General features: G+C 44.6%; 1 protein-coding gene across 3 annotated transcripts in view; it reads left to right on the top strand.

The window, feature by feature from the left end:
• Window positions 1–20,271, top strand: part of LOC137383216 (glutamine-rich protein 2-like) — a 190,684-nt gene that overhangs the window by 48,098 nt on the left and 122,315 nt on the right. For all 3 annotated transcript variants that reach the window (XM_068055707.1, XM_068055706.1, XM_068055708.1), the window contains exon 7: window positions 12,107–12,192. In XM_068055707.1, the coding sequence (XP_067911808.1) occupies window positions 12,107–12,192 (86 nt within the window). The remainder of the gene's footprint in view (window positions 1–12,106; window positions 12,193–20,271) is intronic.

The following is a 20,271-nucleotide window of genomic DNA, read 5'->3' as shown; positions in this document are numbered from 1 at the left end:
GGGTTTCTGCCGGGTGCTCTAGTTTCCTCCCACAGCCAAAGACTTGCAGGTTGATAGGGAAATTGGCCATTGTAAATTGCCCCTAGTGTATGTAGGTGGTAGGAGAATGGTGGGGATCTGGTAGAGAATATGGGATTAATGTAGGATTAATATAAATGGGTGGTTGTTGGTCGGCACAGACTTGGTCGGCCGAAGGGCCTGTTTCAGTGCTGTATTTCTCTATGACTCTATGACATCAGTATGAAGTACCACGATACTACCTGTGATAAATTATTCTGCAGCGTGGTAACCATTGAGCTTAATCTTTTTCAAATTTGAGATGAAAAGTGATGGGATAGAGTTTTGTCTTGAGGGTAGTGCTAAACAGGTATTTCATTAGCCACTTGTTCTACAGCCCTCAACATGTAGTTCTATTGAAGTCAATGGACCTGAATAGCAGGTGGGGACAATAACTGCTCAATATTAACTTTGCCCAAAATGAATTTCTACCCTTACAGAAAGATGAAAAAGAAAAACAATTGTTGCACAATAATAAATACAGGGAATGCTGCAACAAGCAGTGAAATAAACGCTGATTATCAACGCAGTTCAAATTTTATGGAAATACACCAGGAGCCTATTGACTGTCACTCTGCATGATACTTAATGGTACTGAATCAAAAACTGCCTGAAAAATAACATTATTGCCCTGCATGAGGTCCACATGGAGCTTGTTCCAAGGTTATTCTTTAGTGGACAGAATGACAAGAGGCCACATAAACAAAATGTATTATTTTAATGGATGTGCAGAAACAGAGAGTCCTGGGGGCTGTACTTGCACAAATCGTTGAAGGTGCCAGGGTAAGTTGAGAGGCTGTTTTTATTTTAAGAAAAAGCATACAGGATCCTTGGATTTATAAACAGAACCTAGCATACAAAAGCAAGGAAGTTATGCTCAATCTTTGTAAATCACTGGTTCGACCCCAGCTCGAGTTTTGGCTCCGATTTTAACTTCATGTGTGCTGGAAGTTGGGGGTGTTTGACATTGCATGGGAAACCGGGACCATAAGTGCAACTTGTCTGTCAGTGTCTTTTTAACTCAACCACCTCATTGTAAATTCACTTCTGGATTTCCCATCCAGTCTGCGGCAGTGGGTGTCATGTGGACCAGCATGATGCCATTGCAACTTGAGTAATTAAAGGGACATTCCAAACATGCAATTTGAACTAGAGAGAAGCAAGTGGCAGAATAGAGTCCAGAGGGGCAATGGCTGCAGCTCGTTTCTGTGCCTCCTCCCTGGTTGTGCTGCTGGGGGCTGTGAGGAGTGGGAGAGAGATACTCTTCCCTAGCAACGGGAGGAAGAAGTCTGCAATGGAGACCAAGAAGGTGTGGCTGGAGGTTGTCGAGGACTTAATCAACAGGACCTTAGTACCATGCTCCTGAAATTAAGTGCAGGAAATGCTTTAATGACTTAAATGGATCAAGAAAGGTGAGTACAGTGTGTTATGATCCCCATGGAGACCACCAACAAATCAATAGTACTGAATCCACTGACCAACCCTAATTTAGGAAACAAAAAACCAAACCAACAAGATTTCACTTCTGTAAATTTTACTTGTAACACTCAAACCAAAACCAACATAAATTAAACATGAACTAATAGTTAAATCACAATTGATGTATATCTTAAAGGTTACATGCTAATTAGCAGGTACAACTAAGGTAGCCCTTACTAGTCCTCTGAACAGGCTGATCAGCAAGATGTCATTATATAGTCCCACTGTACAACAAAATCAGGATCTTCCTCAAGTAGTTTTTCAAGTTCTGTCCTCCAGGATGCAGATATGGAAGTAATGAGGTTGCATCACTCGCTATGATGCAATATTCCCTTTAACGGTTTTTTTTTTCGCCTCTTAAACAATCTCAGCCTAGGCCAGTACAGTCCTGATGATGTGGCACTCTGGATAACACTTTCAGTCACCGAAGACAGCTGCCATAAATCATTCACCAATTGTCATCCGTCAGTCAAGGCTCCTTTGCCTGCAGTTAAACTGCTTCCACCAGCTGCTTTGTAGTCTGATTCTATTCCAAGTAGCCTCTCTAAAAGCCCCAAAACCTGCAGCTCTCAGCCTGTCTCTTTAAACAATAAGTGGCTGATTTTTAAAGGGATAGACAGGGTAGATGCAGCTAAGATGGTTCCCCTGGTTGGGGAGTCTAGAACCAGTGGACACAATTTCAAAATAAGGGGGAAGCCACTTAGGACAGAGATGAGGAGAAATTTCTTTACTCAGAGGGTTGTGAATCTTAGGAATTCTCTGGGGAAGCTCAGTCATTGAGTATGTTTAAAGCAGAGATTGACAGAATTCTGAATACCAAGGGCATAAAGAGATATGAGGATAGTGTAGGAAAAAGACATTGAAGTAGGTGATCAGCCATGATCGTATTGAATGGTGAGGCAGGCTCGATGGACTGAATGGCCTACTCCTGCTTCTATGTTCCTATGTTTTCCATCTACTGCAAAGTCCTTCTCAACTCTCAAATGCCTTCTGGTCAAAACTGAAACTTAACCTCCAGTCCCATGTCCTTGGTTAAAAAAAAATGTTCTCAGTCACGGGACTGTTTGTCTAACCTTGGTTTGACTCCCCAGAACCTGGAAGCCTTTAGTTTCAATTTCAAATCAGGGACTGTCTCCAAAAAACAAACACAAACTCTATAGAACTCAGTCTACACATGAAGACTCCATGACAACTGGCACATTCACCTACATCTTGCTGTGCACATGATCCCACCCCCTCACTCTGCCTTCTCAAGCCTACTGCAGCAGATCAGTCCTCACAGCCACTTACCTTGCAGATACACCCCTCTCCTCTGTCTGGGCACTTCCTCATCCCCATCTATCCATCCACCACTCCCACTCACCCTCATCTTTATGCAAGGTCATGCCTGTCCGTCAAAGTCACTCTCACTAAATGCACTCCACCCATCGCATGAACATATACCATTACACTCACTCATAGGTCTTTCCTTCATTGCAAGAGAAGGAAGCACAGAACACCAGCGAGAAGGGGCGAGGGAGGGGGGATGAACCGCAGTGGGCCCACCAAAATTTCTCTGTGATAAGCACAGAGGAGGAGGCGCTGGAGATCAGTGCAATTTCAGAGATGGGGACCCGGGGAGCTCCTCCCTACCTGGTGACATAATTAAATAAAAGCCACAAACATGTCATACGATGCTCAGTCACAGTGACCTGATTTCCACAGCAAGTGAAATATGATCATCTTCACAATGATAACTTCCAACATATTCTTACCTTGCCAGGGCTAATTCATACCTTTTATCTGCCACAGGCCTTCAGGCATGTATAGCAGCTAGCAGTGGAGGTTGCTGATGACGATTTCTCAGAGGAACTGAGTCCTTCTGAGGGTGCACCATCATGGGACTCATGCAGACCTTGCACCAACTCAGATACTCGTGCTTTCGGAGGACCACTTCGAGAAATAGTTGGTGACTCGCACTTCACCAGTGAACAAAGAGCAGATGGTGGTGGCGGGTGCAGCTGTGGAGAGTCTGAGTCCAAGGACACAGCCCTTTCCAAGCTCTGCTCAGCTGAACACGTGTTGTACCCTGGGGGCCAGCGATGAAGCGGCGAATCATTGAACAGCAGTAAAGAATGTGTGATGCATTGACAGACCTTCCGAGTGTGGACTCACCACAATTGCAGGGAGATTGGAAGAGTCCACCTCAAGCATGGTTGTTGAGTTGGGGTTGGGGGGGTGGGTGGTGATGTCACAGGCTATTGAAATGGATGTCTTCTACCATGGATAGAGATGCCAACACCATGGATCATCACACACTTCAATCAAATGAGTCTATGCACACCTTCAACACTATCATGCAGACTCTGGATGCCAACATGTCTGTCACCTTCAATACTATGACGGATACTTCAGTCTTGGCCTTGGAGAGTTGCACTGATTTGCATCAAAGTGTTCTCCAATACAGTGGGAGCAGTGAAGTGTAGCTGGGCCATGAGAGGGATGATGGTGTAAAGGGTCATTCATGCAAGTGGGGACTTCACTCAAAGCGCTTACATTTTTCTCCCACAACCACCTCTCAGTCAGTGACCACATCCTGCCTCATGTTCCGACAGTTGAACCGGCCCCTGCCCAGGTGCAGGTGGAACAGTCTTTGGCGGGTCCTTCATCTGTTCCAAAAATCAGAGGTCATCGGCCAAAGGTATCTGAGCAGTCAGAGCAAGGATCTAAGCAGCCTGTCTCTACCTCTGCTGAAGCCACAGGGGTTGCACCATGTTGGAGTAGCAGATGGAGGAAGAGTAAGAATTTGTAATTGTGTAAGGGTATGCATATGTATGCCTGAGAAAGTGTTGTTTTGATAATCTTCTGTTCTTTATTTATCTCACATAAATGTTATTCTTTTACACCACTTTCCCATCCTGGCCATTCTTGGGTGCTTGGTGTTAAGTTGCCTTCTAACTAGTTTGATGATAAATATGAGGACATGAATTCTTGTGGGATGTTGAAGGGGTGGTTGGTTGGTTGCAGGACTGCTTTGTGTCCGTGTCATTGTGGGGAGGGAGCAGGAAGAGTGGGCATTGCATTTTCTGGTGACGCAGTGCACTGGTGCAACCTAAGGGAATTGTGCATTAGCAAGGGCATCCCTGGTAACATGTGGCCACCAGGTCCAACAGGCAGCAGGTCCACCTCTAGGAAACTGCAGATGTCTGACATCATCCTGAGTGTCCTGAGACACTGGTGTTCAGACTTGTGGAGGAAACTGTGCCTCTGCCTGTAAACCCTGTTTCTGAGTTGCACCTTTCTGCTGGTTCCCTTTCTGCTGTGCAGCTATGGGTCTGAGCAGCAGGCTGCTGTGCTATGACTGGTCATATTGGTCCTCAACTAGGGTCCAATCTAAATCAACATTAGCAGCTCCCACTAATATAAAAGCAAAATACTACAGATGCTGGAAATCCAAAATAAAAACAGAAAATACTGGAAATATTCCACAGGTCAGGCAGCATCTATGGACAGAGAACATAAGAGGATAAGCACATAAGAAATAAGAGCAGCAGTAGGCCATTCGGCCCCTCAAGCCTGCCCCGCCATTCAATACGATCATGGCTGATCTGCCCCAGACCTCAACTACTCTTTCATGCTAACTCCTCATAGCCCTCAACGCCCTGATATTTCAAAAATTTGTCTACATCCTCTTTAAATACTTGCAGCGATCTAACCTCCACAACTGTCTGAGGTAGAGAGTTCCAGACATTCACCATCCTCTGAGAGAAGAAATTCCTTCGCATCTCAGTTTTAAACAGAAAAACAGTTAACGTTTCAGGTCGATTACCCTTCATGGAAATCACTAGAAGCTTGTGGGCAGGTACAAAAATAATTAAAAAGGCTAATGGAATTTTGGCCTTTATCAGAAGGAAGGGCTGGAATACAAAGGGGTGGAAGTTATTTTACAGCTGTGCAGAGCTCTGGTTAGACCACATGTGGAGCACCTCAGGAAGTTGACTTTCGAGGGGGTGCAGTGCAGATTCACCAGAATTATACTGGGACTACAAGGGTTAAATTATGAGGCATATGAGGCTTGTATTCCCTTGAATATAGAAGAATAAAGGGTAACTTAATTGAGCTGTTTAAGATAATTAACGGATTTGATAGTTTCTCTCTATCCTATTACCTCTATTGGGAGAGTTCAGAACAAAATTGAGCACGATATTTCGTGCGGGGGCTCATTTAAATGGAGGGGTCAGAACGGCCGCCCCCGATGATGTGGAGGGGGCGGCCGCTTCATCCCCAGCAATGGCGTCCGGCGCCACCTCACAGGTGCCGGCGCCATTTTTATAGGGCTTCAAGCCTTTAGAAGAAATTTGATTTTTTAAAGTAACAGTATTTCACATGGTCTTTAAAATACTAAATAAAAGTTGGAGGCCCTTTCCCACGCACCCCCCCCCCCCCCCCCCCCAATGTTTGTTTTTGGGCCACTGAACCAAAATAAACTTTATTCCTAACCCGAACTCCCTCCCCCCCAGTTTTGGAGGGCTGGTAAAATTAAGCCCAAAGTGTTGTTGGTTCAAGCTCTGCTTCAGAGACTTGAGCACATAGTCTAGGCTGAGGAAGCCACTGTCAGCTTTAGATAAGATGTTAAACCGACTGCGCTCTCAGGTGGACATAAAAGATCCCATGGCACTATTAAAAAGACATTTATCCCTCAACATCACTAAAACAGATCATCTGGTTATTTTTCTCGTCGTTTGTGGGACCTGACTGTATTTTCCTATATTGCAACAGTCAACACTTCAAAAGTGCTTTGGATCATCTTGAGGTCAGGTCATGAAAGGCACTGATCAGACGTGAGTTCACTCTATTTCCAGCTTGTATGGATAAATGTTATAGGGCCAATTTTCATGCCCATATTCTGATGGAAAGGGGACAGGAGCACAAGAATTGGAGCACAGATCTTTCCTTCCTGTTCCTGCCAGGACTATCTTGGTGGGATCCTTTAAATGGGCGGCTCAGGTGCCAGTTGATAACATGCCCATGTAAATCAGGGTTCTATGACATCAATGGACTCCAGTGAAATTTTCCATTACCAATTGTGAAAGCTTGTGTAGCACAATCTTTGCCCATTGGTACTTGCATTGAGTTGCTTAACCTGTGAACTTTAATGAGATCACTTCTGGCTGCTCAACACAAGTATTGATTATAATATTGGCAAATATTAGAAATGTAAAAGGTTATAAGCAAGTAAAGCAGGGGTGAGGCAAGAGATAACAAAGGAGGTGGTGTAGATAGGACAAGGTCACAGAGTAGCTGACCAGAAGGTCGTGGAGAATAGGCAAACAATATGTTAATGGTGTGTTGAAAGACAAAGCATTAGTACAGATAGGGTGCTAATGGACTGAAAATTGAACAGCCGCAAGTATAAATATGAAAAAAAACTGTGGGTAAGCAAACTGAACAAACTAAGATGAAATAAAATAAAATAAACATTAAAAAAATATTTAAAAATAACTAAAAATAAAAATGAAATGGGGGGCCCGTCATGCTCTGAAATTATTGAACTCAATGTTCAGTCTGGCAGGCTGTAGTGTGCCTAAACGGTAAATGTTATTTCGTCTTAGTTTGAAAGAAGTAAGCAGCTGGCTTTTGACCGGTGGCTGAGGGCTGTAAAAATACAGCTCAGCTATGAGCCTCTCGGAGAAGTAATCCTGTCAGAGGAATTAAAAAACACTCTCCCATTCTCAATAAAAACTCATGTCGAGGAGCAGCAGGTTCAGGGAGCCCAGCAAGCAGCCTTTCTGGCTGATGAGTTTGCTTTAATTTATAAGTCGATTTCCCAGGGGAGAACCTTTCCTAATCATCCCCTCAAATCCGAAAAGGACAGAGGATGGGAAGGTGATATCTGCCCAGGCAGTCCTGGAAGAGAAAGGAAAGCAGGAGACACAGGGAGCCCTCCTCCAGCCAGCTGTGAGCAAGAGTGAGACCCGGAGACCTGTGTGCTTCCATTGTAACAAGGCAGGGCATTTAAAAGCTGACTGCTGGAAACTAAAGGGGAAGCCGGTAGTGTTAATCAGAGCACACCCGCTCAGTGAAGACGAGGGCCTGATGGAAAACACGAACGGGCTATGGATTTGACTGCAGTAAGGGTGCAACCCAAGAAGCTTACTACGGCCAGTGCAGGAAAATTTAATAGGATTCCTGAAGATTATCAGGGTTTTGTATCTGAAGGGAAAGTAACCCCATATCCCTCGGGTGGGACAAGCAAGCCCATAGTGATTCTCAGGGACACAGGGGCCACCAGATATCTTTTACTGAGAAAAGGCCTGATCATTCCCCCAGAGAGTGCAGTGAACACCAAAATGGTGGTGAATGGTATTGGGCAGTGTATGTCTGTACCAGTACAGCGGGTGCACCTAGAGTGCGACCTAGTTCTGGGACTGGTGACCATAGGGATTGTCCCTAGTTTGCCTGTGGACGGAGTTGACCTGCTCCTAGGTAATGATCTGGCAGGGGTGAAGGTGGCAGCCCCCCCCCCCCACACCCACCCCCAGTAGTGAAAGCAAGACTGCAGGAGGTCAGAGAGTCAGGGTGGTGGCAGGAGACGATTTCCTGCAGAGTCCTTGAATATGTAATGGATCAGGCCATGATCAAACCAGCTCCCCCAGATGAGACTGCATTGACACTGCAGGCAAATGACCATGAGGTCTGCCTGTCCGAGACTTTCTTTGGAACGTTAGAAGACCCAGGGAATGAATTAAATGGATTTTCCCCAGCTGAGGCTCAGCGAGAGTTAGCACAGGCTGCCCAATCTGAAAGTGAAGCAGAGGGAGTCTCTGATTGCTACTTTTTAAAGAATGAGGTACTGGTGAGGAAATGGAGTTCTCCTCACAAACCTGAGGGCAAGGAGTGGACAGTAGTTCACCAGTTAGTGGTGCCACAGAGTTACCGGGGAGAAATATTAAGAAATGCCCACAAGACTACAGTAGCTGTACATGCCCGTATATGAAAGATCAATACCTGCATAAGACAGCAGTTTGATTGGCCAAAACCCCACAGAGATGTGGTGGAGTACTGCAGGAGTTGCCACATGTGCCAGGTTGAAGGAAAACCCCATTCTACAGTGAAACCTGCACCCTGAAGTCCTGTACCAGTGTTAGGAGGACCCTCCAGCAGTGGGCTGGTGAACTGTAAAGGACCCCCGCCGAGAACAAAAGGGGACAGGCAGGCACATGGCTGGCAAAAGTTTAGAAAGAGAAGGGGAAAAGGTGACCCAGAGGGCAGGTTAAAGGAAGTCCGGGAAGAATCCCGGATGCAAACCCCTACTTTCCGGTCAACTAATCCAGAAAAATGTGAAAAGTTAGACCCCACATCCTCCTATGTAAATGCAGACTCCAGAAGCACCCCACCAGAGTTGCTAACAGCATTTACAGGAACCTACAAAGACAAAGAGAGACCTCTAGGTGGCACAGAAACCGTGAGGGTGATGCCTAACTTAGTCAAAGTGTGACAAGAGAATGCAGTTAAGTCTGCACAAATACCTGCAGGTAGCAGTGTCACAGAGAACAAAGGGGAGAGTAACAGAGACTCCTCTCCCACAGTCAGAGGAAAACTGAACCACCCATCCCCTGAAGCCAAAAGTCTTTGCATGACTCAGAGTTCAGGATAGACCCGCTCCCCTACTTACTTGCCTGAGGGAAAAAAAGGGGGAAAATAAAGCAGCCCTGGCACCCAGAACAGACCATTTTTAAAGAGCTTCAGGATTGGTGACTGAATGAGAGAAATGCATGGTTTCGTTCTGTATCTTATATTTCTCTCAACCTCTGTAATGAAATGCACAATTTTCTTCAAATCACATTTCATTTCCCTGGGTGTGGAGGTGTCAGGCAAACCCTCACCTGCCAAGACTGAGGCACACATTATTTCCCCACATGACCAGAAACTTAAAATTGCAATCCCTGATTGGAAGGATATTTGCATAGTACCGGATAACAATGGGGACCCAACAGTTGCTTCCCCAGTACACAGAAATGGTCAGACCAGTTTTAGTCACATGACTAACTGGCTGTTGCAGAGAATTTGAACTTCCAACAACGAATGTTGAAGAGACTGTTCCATATAAGGAGCTAGTCACATGACTCATCAGCTGGGCAACCTGGGAGGTTTTTTTCTGAATTTGAACTCCCAACAAAGGGATTTGAACAGACAATGCCATGTGTTCATGGACTGAGAACATCTTTCCAGTCTACCTTTCTCCATCTCTTCCCACGGAACTGAATCTTGTGAAAACACGTGAAACACAAAGAGAGAAAGGTTTCCTATGTGAAGAAGGTTTTAAGAAGACATCTGGGCCCCAACGAAACACAAGACCATATCTTCAATCAAGGATTACAATGAGCTCGAGAAACAGTAACAAGATATTGCCTCAAACTGTTCTACTTATCTTTTCTTCTGCTCTTTTCTGTCCCTGTCTGCATGTTTATATCACGTGTACATGCTAGCATGGGCATTTTGTATATCCGTAGGTATGAACTCCATTAGAGTTTAAGTTTTAAGTCTTAAAATAAAATTTCATCTTCTTTAAACCTGAGAAAGCCTGTGTGAATTGGTTTCTTTGCCTTATAATTGGAAAACTGTGAACAAGGATTCACAAAAAGGAGCGTTCAAAACATTGTGTTTAAAATTAAACCCTGTTACAATAAGACCACATAAAGATAGTAACAGACCCCAAGACATTGCTCACCTGGTCGTAACAAAATTGTGCGTAACCCTCTGCAGCCTTTCCCTGGGATCGCTGGAAATTAGTTGGATCTTGGACCAATTCCTTCAGGGAGGCACACTTCTCACTTGATGGAATTGGACACATGAAAATCTAGCCCTACGTGTAGGAGTGATATAAATTGGGATTCATAGTTTTCATATTACTTCTGCAGACCTGTAACATTCAGCATGCAATAATAAGTTAGCTCAGATAACAGCCAAGTGGATGAGAACTATTGAATTCTCAGGTTTAAAGAGGAACCTTTGAGAGAAGTGCATCATAGGAGTTGCACCTTATCCTATATGCCTTATGATTCAATAAACAGAGCAGGATAACATTTACAGTGAGGCCAATCCACCTACAGGAAGTGTGATAGAATGAATTCTAGGCATTCTGAAGTCTTGTTTTAAATGTCTAGGTAAATTTGGTGACAATGCAGCCAGAGTCTCAAGAATCGTTGTAACATGCTGCTTACTACACAACATCACAATGAAGAAAGGCTTGCTGCTTTTGGAAGCTGAAGGCAATGGTGATGGGGAGAGAAGACTCTCCCTCCCCTTAGCTTTAAGAGGGTGTATAGGAGGTAAAGGATGTAGAACAAAACTGCTACAGATGGCCCAGAGCTTGCCATCAGCAGAAGTTGGCACACCAAATCAAGTGGTTTCACATTTGCCTGTTCTGTCTCCTCAAAAAATCCTGTACTCAAAGGCTTCAGCCTATTTCAACAACAACTTGCATGTGTAGTAAAAGGTCCCAAGGTGCTTCACAGGAGTATTATCAAAAAAATTTGACACCAAGCCACGTAAGGAGATGTTATAACAGCTGATCAAAAGCTTGCTGAAAGAAATAGATTTGAAGGAACCTCTTTAAGAAGGAGAGAGGCAGAGAGGTTTAGGGAGGGAATTCCAGAGTTTAGGGTTTAGGCAGTTGAAGGCACACCACCAATGGTGGAACAATAAAAACTGGAAATGCACAAGAGGCCAGAATTGGAGGAGTGCAGAGATCTCAGAAGGTTATCGGACTGGAGGAGGTAACAGCGATAGGGAGGTGTGAGGCCATGGAGGGATTTGAAAATTGAGGCATTACCAGACCAGGAGCCAATGGAGGTCAGAGAGCACAGGAGTGATAGGTAATTTGGTGTGAATTAGGATAAAGGCAGCAGAGTTATGGATGAGATCAAGTTTAGAACAGGTGGAAGATGGGGTTGGGGGTGGGGGGGGGTGGGGTGCAGCCAGGAGAGCATTAAAATAGCTAAGTCTAGAGGTAACAAAGGCATGGAGGAGCATTTCAGCAAGAAATTTAGATCATGACAAAAGTTTACCTTTCTCTACAGTCATCCAGGAGCAAAAAATAAACAAGCATACACAGAAAAGATCTCAGAACCCATGTGGTCAAAGTGTTCATTTTACTGCAGCAATGAATGTCCCTTTCCTCGCTGCAGCTATAAACCTATGAGGAAACAGCACAACTAAACAGGACCCCAGGAAGAAATCCTGACAGGTTAGAGGTGCAGTCTTGTGAGCATGTGTTAGTCCCAACTTGCTGCTAAGCCACCAACCCGAGGAAACACCAGCCTGGTGTACAATATAGTCAGTGACGTAACTGGCTCATTAGGTGACTGAAAATAGATTAAAGAGAGGCCAGACTGAATGCCAGAGAGGGATAGTTTAGTGAAAAGCAAAGAAAATGTATGTTGCACTATTACTGGATCTTGTTAAGTTGATTTTTTTTTTAAACAGTAAATAACAAGTAACACAGGTTTTTTTTAAAAAACAGAATGCAGTAATATAACTTTTGTCATGACAGTAGAATGTTGACTGAATTATACTTGTTTATTCTTAGATAAGAAAGGCCTTCCTGATGATCTGTTAATGAGATTGGATTTACTGGACAATGGACTACAAATCATCCAAAATGAAACGACTCAGGTTACAGCAGAAATTTTATATTTTCAATTTTTATGTCATGTGATGTATAAAATCTGTGAAAATTCTATGGCCAATTTACCAATTTTGGATTATTTCATTGAATGTTGTGATAAAACTGCATTTTGTAACTCTTGTCGTTACGGTCTGTAATGGTGCTCTGCTAGCTCTGAACCCAAACGATGGTGCAGTAAAAATTGATAGCCACACCTTCAAATATGTAGCTCTGGAAAGACATTTTTTGCAAGGCCAAGTGTTGCTAAAGGCCAGAAGGCAGCTTTCTGATTAGAGCTGTTTAGAAATTTTGAATAAAAATTTGGAAGGACCAGACATGTTCTAAGTGACAAATAAAGACATATTCCAAATATTCCCCTCTACCACATACAGTGACTATGCCCAGGTATTGAAGGGTCGAATTTTATCAACTTATTTTCTGTAGCACTCTTGAGGTACACAAAGGTATCTCGAAGCGCTTTACAGAGCAGAGGAACTGTGTGAATGTTGACCATGAGGGCAAAAGGCAAACAAGAAGGAAGCAAAGCAAGGCAATAAAAGCAGCATCAAAGATATGGATTTTTAGAAAGCTTTTGAAAGGAGAGAGGGAAGCAGCAAGGTAGAGGATTTCGGTGCAAAGTTCTAGAGAGCAGGGTATAATTGTTGAAAGAGCAGGTAGCAATGGTGTTATGACTTAAAAAGTGGATAAGCCGTAGACTGGTGTTTGTGCGATTAAGTGGGGAAAGGCTATGATGGGATTTGAAAGTGAGCAAAAGGGTCTTAAGCCAGCTTTCAGTCAGCCAGTCTTGGCAAGAATGGTGGATGATGAGAATGTAGAACTTTGTATTGGTGAGGACACTCGCCATAGCATTCTAAATGAGCTAAAACATATTCAGTTGAGCTTTGAGATGATGGATTAGGGCTTTGTTAGCATTGGGGAAGAGGTAGGAGGCAAGTAATATTGTGAATGTTGAAGTGGGGAAGGAAGCACAATTCTAGATTTATCAGCATGGCAAGATTGTAGACCTCGGGACTTATCCTGAGATGGCAACTAGGGAGATTGATGTGGTCAGACATATTGTTGGTGGTAGCACCCAAAGAGGAAGGTTTGAGTTTTGCAGTCAGTAAGCTCAGGGAATTACTGTCCATCTGCTTCTTAATGTTGGATGTGGCAATAACCTTGTCAGAGGAAGAGATATAAAATTGGGTGTCATCTACATACTAGTGAAAGCTGATCCATTGCTTCCACATGATATTACAGAGAGGAAGCTTATGAAATTTGAAGATAAGAGAACTAAGGATGAAGTGCTGGTGTGCATTGGAAGTGGGGGAAGAGCAAATATTGGAGGAGATGGAAGGATAAATTTTGCAAAGCTGCACTCGACAGGTTGGAGATAGAATCAGTGCTACAGTAATACAATCCTATGGTCCATGTTCCCTTTGAATACAGTGCCCCACTGAGAGTGCTGGAATTTTGAATTAATCCTCTAACATCTTCATTGTGACAGTTATGAGTGAAACTGAAAGAAAGGGGTGCCTTAGGGGTGGACTGCTGAGAAAAGATGTTGGAAGAATGGTTCACTGACAAGGGCAATGGAAAGGATGAGGAGAGACAATGAACTATTCTAACATTTTACAAATTTTGTCATTTATGACTTGGAGCATTGCAGTTTCAGTACTGAGTAGAGTGGAAGGCAGGTTGAGACATCACAAACAAGGAAAGGGAGGAGAGGTGAGAGACAACAGTTTATTCCATGACTTCTGATAGAAAGGGAAATTTGGAAAAATTGAGTTAGACTTTTTAGGAAGTGGTGATAATGGCATTTTTAATGGAGATGGGGACTATCAGAGGGTAGAGACAACTTGATTTCAGTAAGCATGGACTGAGGAGAGGAGATGGAACAAAGAAAGGATCTGCAACAAATAGTTACTGTTTGGGCATATATTGCACTAAAGATAAAGGAGGTGAAACTGAATTATATATTTATATGTAGAATGGAACAATACATATGTGCATAAAAATTTTGGAATTTGATCAAGGAATGGTAGAAGGAACTTCTATACCCATCTACTTGATGCATGTACCGGAACTTTTAACGATATGGGTGTTTGGTCACATGGCAGATACATTTATCCTAATGACAACAAATCTGTTAATTATGAAACTGAGTGACTTCTTCCTGTAATTAAAAGCTAATTTTTGTATAGTTGCAGTCTGTCGTGGCTCCAAATTTAACATAACAATCTGATCTGTTTAGCAAAATCAGTGCCCTGCCTTCTGCTTGATCAAAATCAAGGAAGACAGAGAATGCATATAGGTGGGTGAGAGATTGGGAGGGGGAGTAGGAGAAGTGGGGAGAGGAGGGGCGATACTGACAGAAGTAATTGCACAAATGATCTCAACTTTAGATGATTCTATTGTATTTGATATTCAAGTTTGAGGATGGAGGTGGTGGAGAAAAGGGATTTGAAGAGGTGTTTCATAACAGACAAATAGGTTGTTCTTACCCTCCATGAGGACCCTAGAGTAATAATGTTTGGCTGAGGAGAGGAGGACATTGTAGTGCTTAACATGATGAAGACAGAACTGATGATGAATGACTAGATCAGTATGAGGCTGCGTATGCAGTATGAAGACCAAGATGACCAACAGCAGTAGCCTGCTGCTCACAGACCTGCTGCTCCACAGGTGAGAGAGGATCAGCAGAGAGGCCTTACCCAGCAGACAGGGTCCATAGGCAGTGGTTAAGCTTCCTTGACAGTGTTGCAGGAGGCTTATGGTCAGGTGGTGTCAGACATCTGCAGCCTCCTAGAAGAAGACATGCTGCCTGCTGGAACTGGTGGCCATGCTTTAACGGTGGCTGTCAAAGTCACCACTGCCCTCAACATTTTTGTATCTGGATCCTTCCAGGGCTCTGCCAGAGACATTTGCAGGGTCTCAGTCCGTGGAACGCAAATGCATAATACAGGTGACAGATGGCTTGTTTGCCAGGGCCGGCATTAATGTACACTTTACCTGCAACAACACCAGTCAGAATGAGCGAGTGCTCGGATTTGCTGCTCTGGTTGACTTCACACAGGCTGAGGGTGTCATCGACTTTACTCATAACTATTAAGGCACCCCAGATCACCCAGGAAAATTCCATCAACTGCAAGGGTTTCCACTCCATCAATGTGCAGCTGGTGTACAAGCAGAAAAAAAAAGATTTAGGCAGGTGTATGTAAGATTCTGGGCAGCTGCTATGATGTTTTTGCCTGTGTGAGTCTCTTCACTCCACTGGCTGGCTGCTTGGAGACAAGGGATACCCACACATAATGTAGCTGATGACACCCATAAGGAACTCACAGCCCAGCAGTAAAAGCCATGTAACAACCACATGTGTGATTGGATAAGCCATCAACATGCTGAAGATGTGCTTTGGGTGCCTAGACAGTTCTGAAGGTATCCTTCAGTATGCAGCAGTCAGGGTCTCTAGAATGATTGCAGTTTGCTGCACTTTGCGCAATATTGCACAGCAGCGTGGTGTGGACCTGCAGGAGGAATAAGGTGCAGGGCACAGAGTCTCTGAGGAGGAGGTGGAACGTGATAAGGCCAGTGCACCTCCAGCAGCACACATCACTGCCCAGGATGCCCTTATTGTTGCGAGGTTCACTTGCGTTCCAGCAACCCATCTGTCCAACAGCCACTTTCCCAAACCGCCAGTGCCCACCTCCCGCCTCAACACAAAGCAGTCCTACAGACAATCAAGCATCCCTTTTTATAGCCCTCCATTGCTCATTATCGATTCATGTCTTACTATTCATCACAAATGAAGCAGCAACCAAAAGTGAGTTAGTGGGAAAAATGGTAGAAAGAATTAATACTTATTTGGCTCAGAAGTAAAACAGAAACCTGCCAATCTTACATTGTGCAACACACCCATGTGCAAACCCCTGTGCCACTACAAATCTATACTCTTCCTCTTCCGAGCACTTGTATGTGGTACAACCCCTGCGGTTTCAGCAGAGGTAGAGACAGGCTGCTCAGATCCTTGCTCAGATGCTCTTGACTGATGTCCTCTGGGTGTTGGCGCCTATGAGAGCCCCGCCAAAGACTGCTGTACTTGTGAGGGAAAGACTCAGTAATGGGTGGCTTGTGAGTCTCTGACTGAGGAGAGGGACAATGGATAAGAAGTGCAAGTGCTGTGAGCGGATTTCCCACTTCCATGTCTCCTTTCACCATTTTCCTTTCTTGGTCCAGTTGCACTTCCCTGCTAGCAATCAGCTGGAGGTTGGTGGGGCAATGAATGGCCAAAGCTAGGCTTTCATCAAGCCATCTGTGAAGACCTGCTTGCCCTTATGTGATTGGCACCTTTGATGCTTCATGCATACTCCAAGATGTTCCCACAAATGCCTCCTGCATCAGGCCACTCATGCTTGAGACAGAGGCCTCCAATCTCTCTGCAAGCAGGCAGACTGCAGCTGGAAAGGCTGACAGCACCTTAAACATTTGCTGCTGCTCCAGAAGTATCCAGTTTTTCAGCCTCCAAGGTACAGAATTTGCATCCAGCCGAGCAGAGTTTGGAGCATGCTGTGGCTTCCGATGCGGACTCTCCACTGTGGTCCCTGTCTGCACCATCTGCTCATGCTCACTTGTGATTTGATGCATTAGTCACCAGGTGAAAACCCAGCTATCTGCCTTACTGGTCCCACTGAAGTGTGGGGATCTGAGCTGGTGCATGGTCTGCATGAGCCCGATAAGAGTGCAGCCTCAGGGTGAATGACCTCCTCTGAGGAGTCATCTTTGGCTTTCTCCTGGACCACCTCCTGCGCAACGCTTGATGGCCCTGTGGGAGATTAAAGATGTGAATTTGAATTGTCATGGTAAGAATGTTAAAAGTGATGGTCATACACATGATCATATTTTACTTGCTGCTAACATTGCCAGCATGAATGAGTGTTGTATGCCATATGGCTGTCTGATATTTAATTCTGTCTCTATCTCCAATGGCCAGACACACCAAGGTACTACTGATGTCCAGCGGGTCGTCCTCTGCAGCTGTCTGCTGCAAGGTGGTTGGAGGCCCACCTCCAGTTCTCTGCCTTTCCCTCAGATTCCGTGCTCTCTCCTGCAAGGAGGGAAGGAAGAGACCTATGAGTGAGAGTAATGGCATGCATCGAAGGTGGTTGAAGATACATTTATTGAGAGTGAGGCATAACATTTCATAAGTTTGAGGGTGTCAGTAGTGGATGGGCAAATGGAGATGTGAGAGAGTGTATAGACAGAGAGGGATGGATGTACTCACAAGCTAAGTTGGTGTGGAGTGGTGTGCTGGAGAAGGCTTGGGAAGGCTGAGTGAGGGGCTTTGGGTGGTACATCAGGATGCAGGTGAATGTGCCACTTTACTCACCCTGCCTGCCCTGCTTAGGTCATTAAACCGCTTTTGGCACGGAATGCACAAATGTGGCACCACACTCCTGCTGCTGTCTCATGGGCAACATTCAGCCACGCTGCCTTTTCTTCACCTGAAAGCTCCTTCCTTGCATCAATACAGACGTGTATCTTCCTACGGGCCCTTGCAGCTTCCACCAGCACACCCAGGGAGCCGTCATTAAACCAAGGCATCGCCTTTGAACATCTGGACTCCATTTCGACCAATTTTTTCCCTTGTTCTCCCAACCATCAAATTGCATGTTTGGAAAGCCCTTTAAATAATGGAGTTCAAGTCAACTCATATGGGTTGTCATCACAGCCACTCATGCTAATTGGTTGGGAAACCCAGAAACAATAAGATTTTTTTTTATTTGTTCCTGGGATGTGGGCATCGCTGGCAGGACCAGCATTAATTGCCCATCTCTAATTGGCCTTGAGAAGGTGGTGGTGAGCTTCCTTCTTGAACCGCTGTAGTCCATGTTGGGTAGCACACCTACAGTGCTGTTAGGAAGGGAGTTCCAGAATTTTGACCGAGCGACAGTGAAGGCACGGCGATATAGTTCCAAGTCAGGATGGTGTGTGGCTTGGAGGGGAACTTGCAGGTGGTGGTGTTCCCATGCATCTTCTGCTCTTGTCTTTCGAGGTGGTAGAGGTCGTGGGTTTGGATGGCGCTGTCGAAGGAGCTTTGGTGCATTGCTGCAGTGCATCTTGTAGATGGTACACACTGCTGCCACTGTACATCGATGGTGGAGGGAGTGAATATTTGTGGATGGGGTGCCAATCAAGCGAGCAGCTTTGTCCTGGATGTTGTCGAGTTTCTTGAGTGCTGTTGGAGCTGCACCCATTCAGGCAAGTGGAGAGTATTCCATCACACTCCTGACTTGTGCCTTGTAGATGGTGGACAGGCTTTGGGGAGTCAGGAGGTGAGTTACTCGCTGCAGGATTCCTAGCTTCTGACCTGCTCTTGTAGCCACAGTATTTATATGGCTACTCCAGTTCAGTTTCTGGTCAATGGTAACCCCCAGGATGTTGATAGTGGAGGATTCAGTGATGGTAATGCCATTGAATGTCAAGGGGAGATGGTTAGATTCTCTCTTGTTGGAGACGGTCATTGCCTGGTACTTGAGTGGCACAAATGTTACTTTCCACTTATCAGCCCAAGCCTGGATATTGTCCAGGTCTTGCTGCATTTCTACATGGACTGCTTCAGTATCTGAGGAGTCGCGAATGGTGCTGAACATTGTGCAATCATCAGCAAACATCCCCACTTCTGACCTTATGATTGAAGGAAGGTCATTGATGAAGCAGCTGAAGATGGTTGGGGCTAGGACACTACCCTGAGGAACTCCTGCAGTGATGGCCTGGAGCTGAGATGATTGACCTCCAACAGCCACAACCATCTTCCTTTGCGCTAGGTATGACTCCAACCAGTGGAGAGTTTTCCCCCTAATTCCCATTGACTTCAGTTTTGCTAGGACTCTTTGACGCCATACTCGGTCAAATGCTACCTTGACGTCAAGGGCAGTCACTCTCACCTCACCTCTTGAGTTTAGCTCTTTTGTCCATGTTTGAACCAAGGCTGTAATGAGGTCAGGAGCTCAAGATAATGCAGTGACTGAGCTAAAAAGCCACTGACATATGCACTGCACTTGAGTCTGGGTTCTCTATGCGCTTGGAGTCCCCCACCCCCACTCCTCACGAGTTGCAAAGTTAAAATGCAGCCCACAGAGTCGAAACCAGGAAGTATAAATTAGATTTAAATCACACACAGAAAGCGGAATAAAGATTTGGGAAAAACAGATGTGCTTTCTTTGACTCAGATGGGATATCTGAGAGAGAGATAAAAAGACAGACAGAAAAAGTTTTTTAAAAATGTATAAAAGTCTCCAACAATAATTAACTTCTAACAGAATGAGATTCCACACTTGAAAAGGTAAATAATTCAGGAACAAAAAGGCTGTTTGGCAGTAATTATCAATTATTACACCATTAAAATTCACTTATTCCTGAATGCACCAGCCCTAACTTTATCTGATGTCTTTAGTGGAGCTGGTAGGTAAGTATTACAACATCATGTCATTGCATGTCTTTGAATGTGCCAAGTCTATTGGTGAGACTGTTACAACGCACCCTGTGGAGGAGCAGGGTATCTCTGACAACAGTGTCCGGATTTCTGAGTTTAACTTCGCATGTGGGGACGCCAGAAGTTGCTATCCAATTTACTCCATAATAACAAATGAGGTCTCGGCCAATAGTATGTGGTAAAATGAAACCAATATCCTTTTAATTTTTTCTTCTATGACTTCTTATGGTTATCAAAGCTGAGGAATGTTTATCACTGGAAACTGGAATACTTTCTCGTAAGAGGTACCCTGTGTTAGCCTCAAGCATACTCAAATCAGCCAAAGAACAATAAACCACCCTTTATTCTGTCACAACAATCTATGCAAAAAAGGGTATGGGAACCATGCAGGAGAGTGACGTTAGAGTATGTGGCTTCTATGGAGAACAACACTGGCACACATTTGATGGGCCAAATGGACTGTTTCTGTGTTGCAGCATTGTTTGCAGGGATGAAATTCAACATCAGCACAGGATGTGAAAGGCACGATAGTGTGTCAGTCGTCCATACATTTTCCTCCTGCTGTGAGAACGGGCACTAGAATTGGAAAATC

Source organism: Heterodontus francisci, chromosome 24 (genome assembly GCF_036365525.1).
Source record: "Heterodontus francisci isolate sHetFra1 chromosome 24, sHetFra1.hap1, whole genome shotgun sequence".
NCBI lineage: Eukaryota > Metazoa > Chordata > Chondrichthyes > Heterodontiformes > Heterodontidae > Heterodontus > Heterodontus francisci.
Note: the sequence above shows the minus strand (reverse complement) of the source record. Positions and strands in the feature narration are given on the sequence as shown.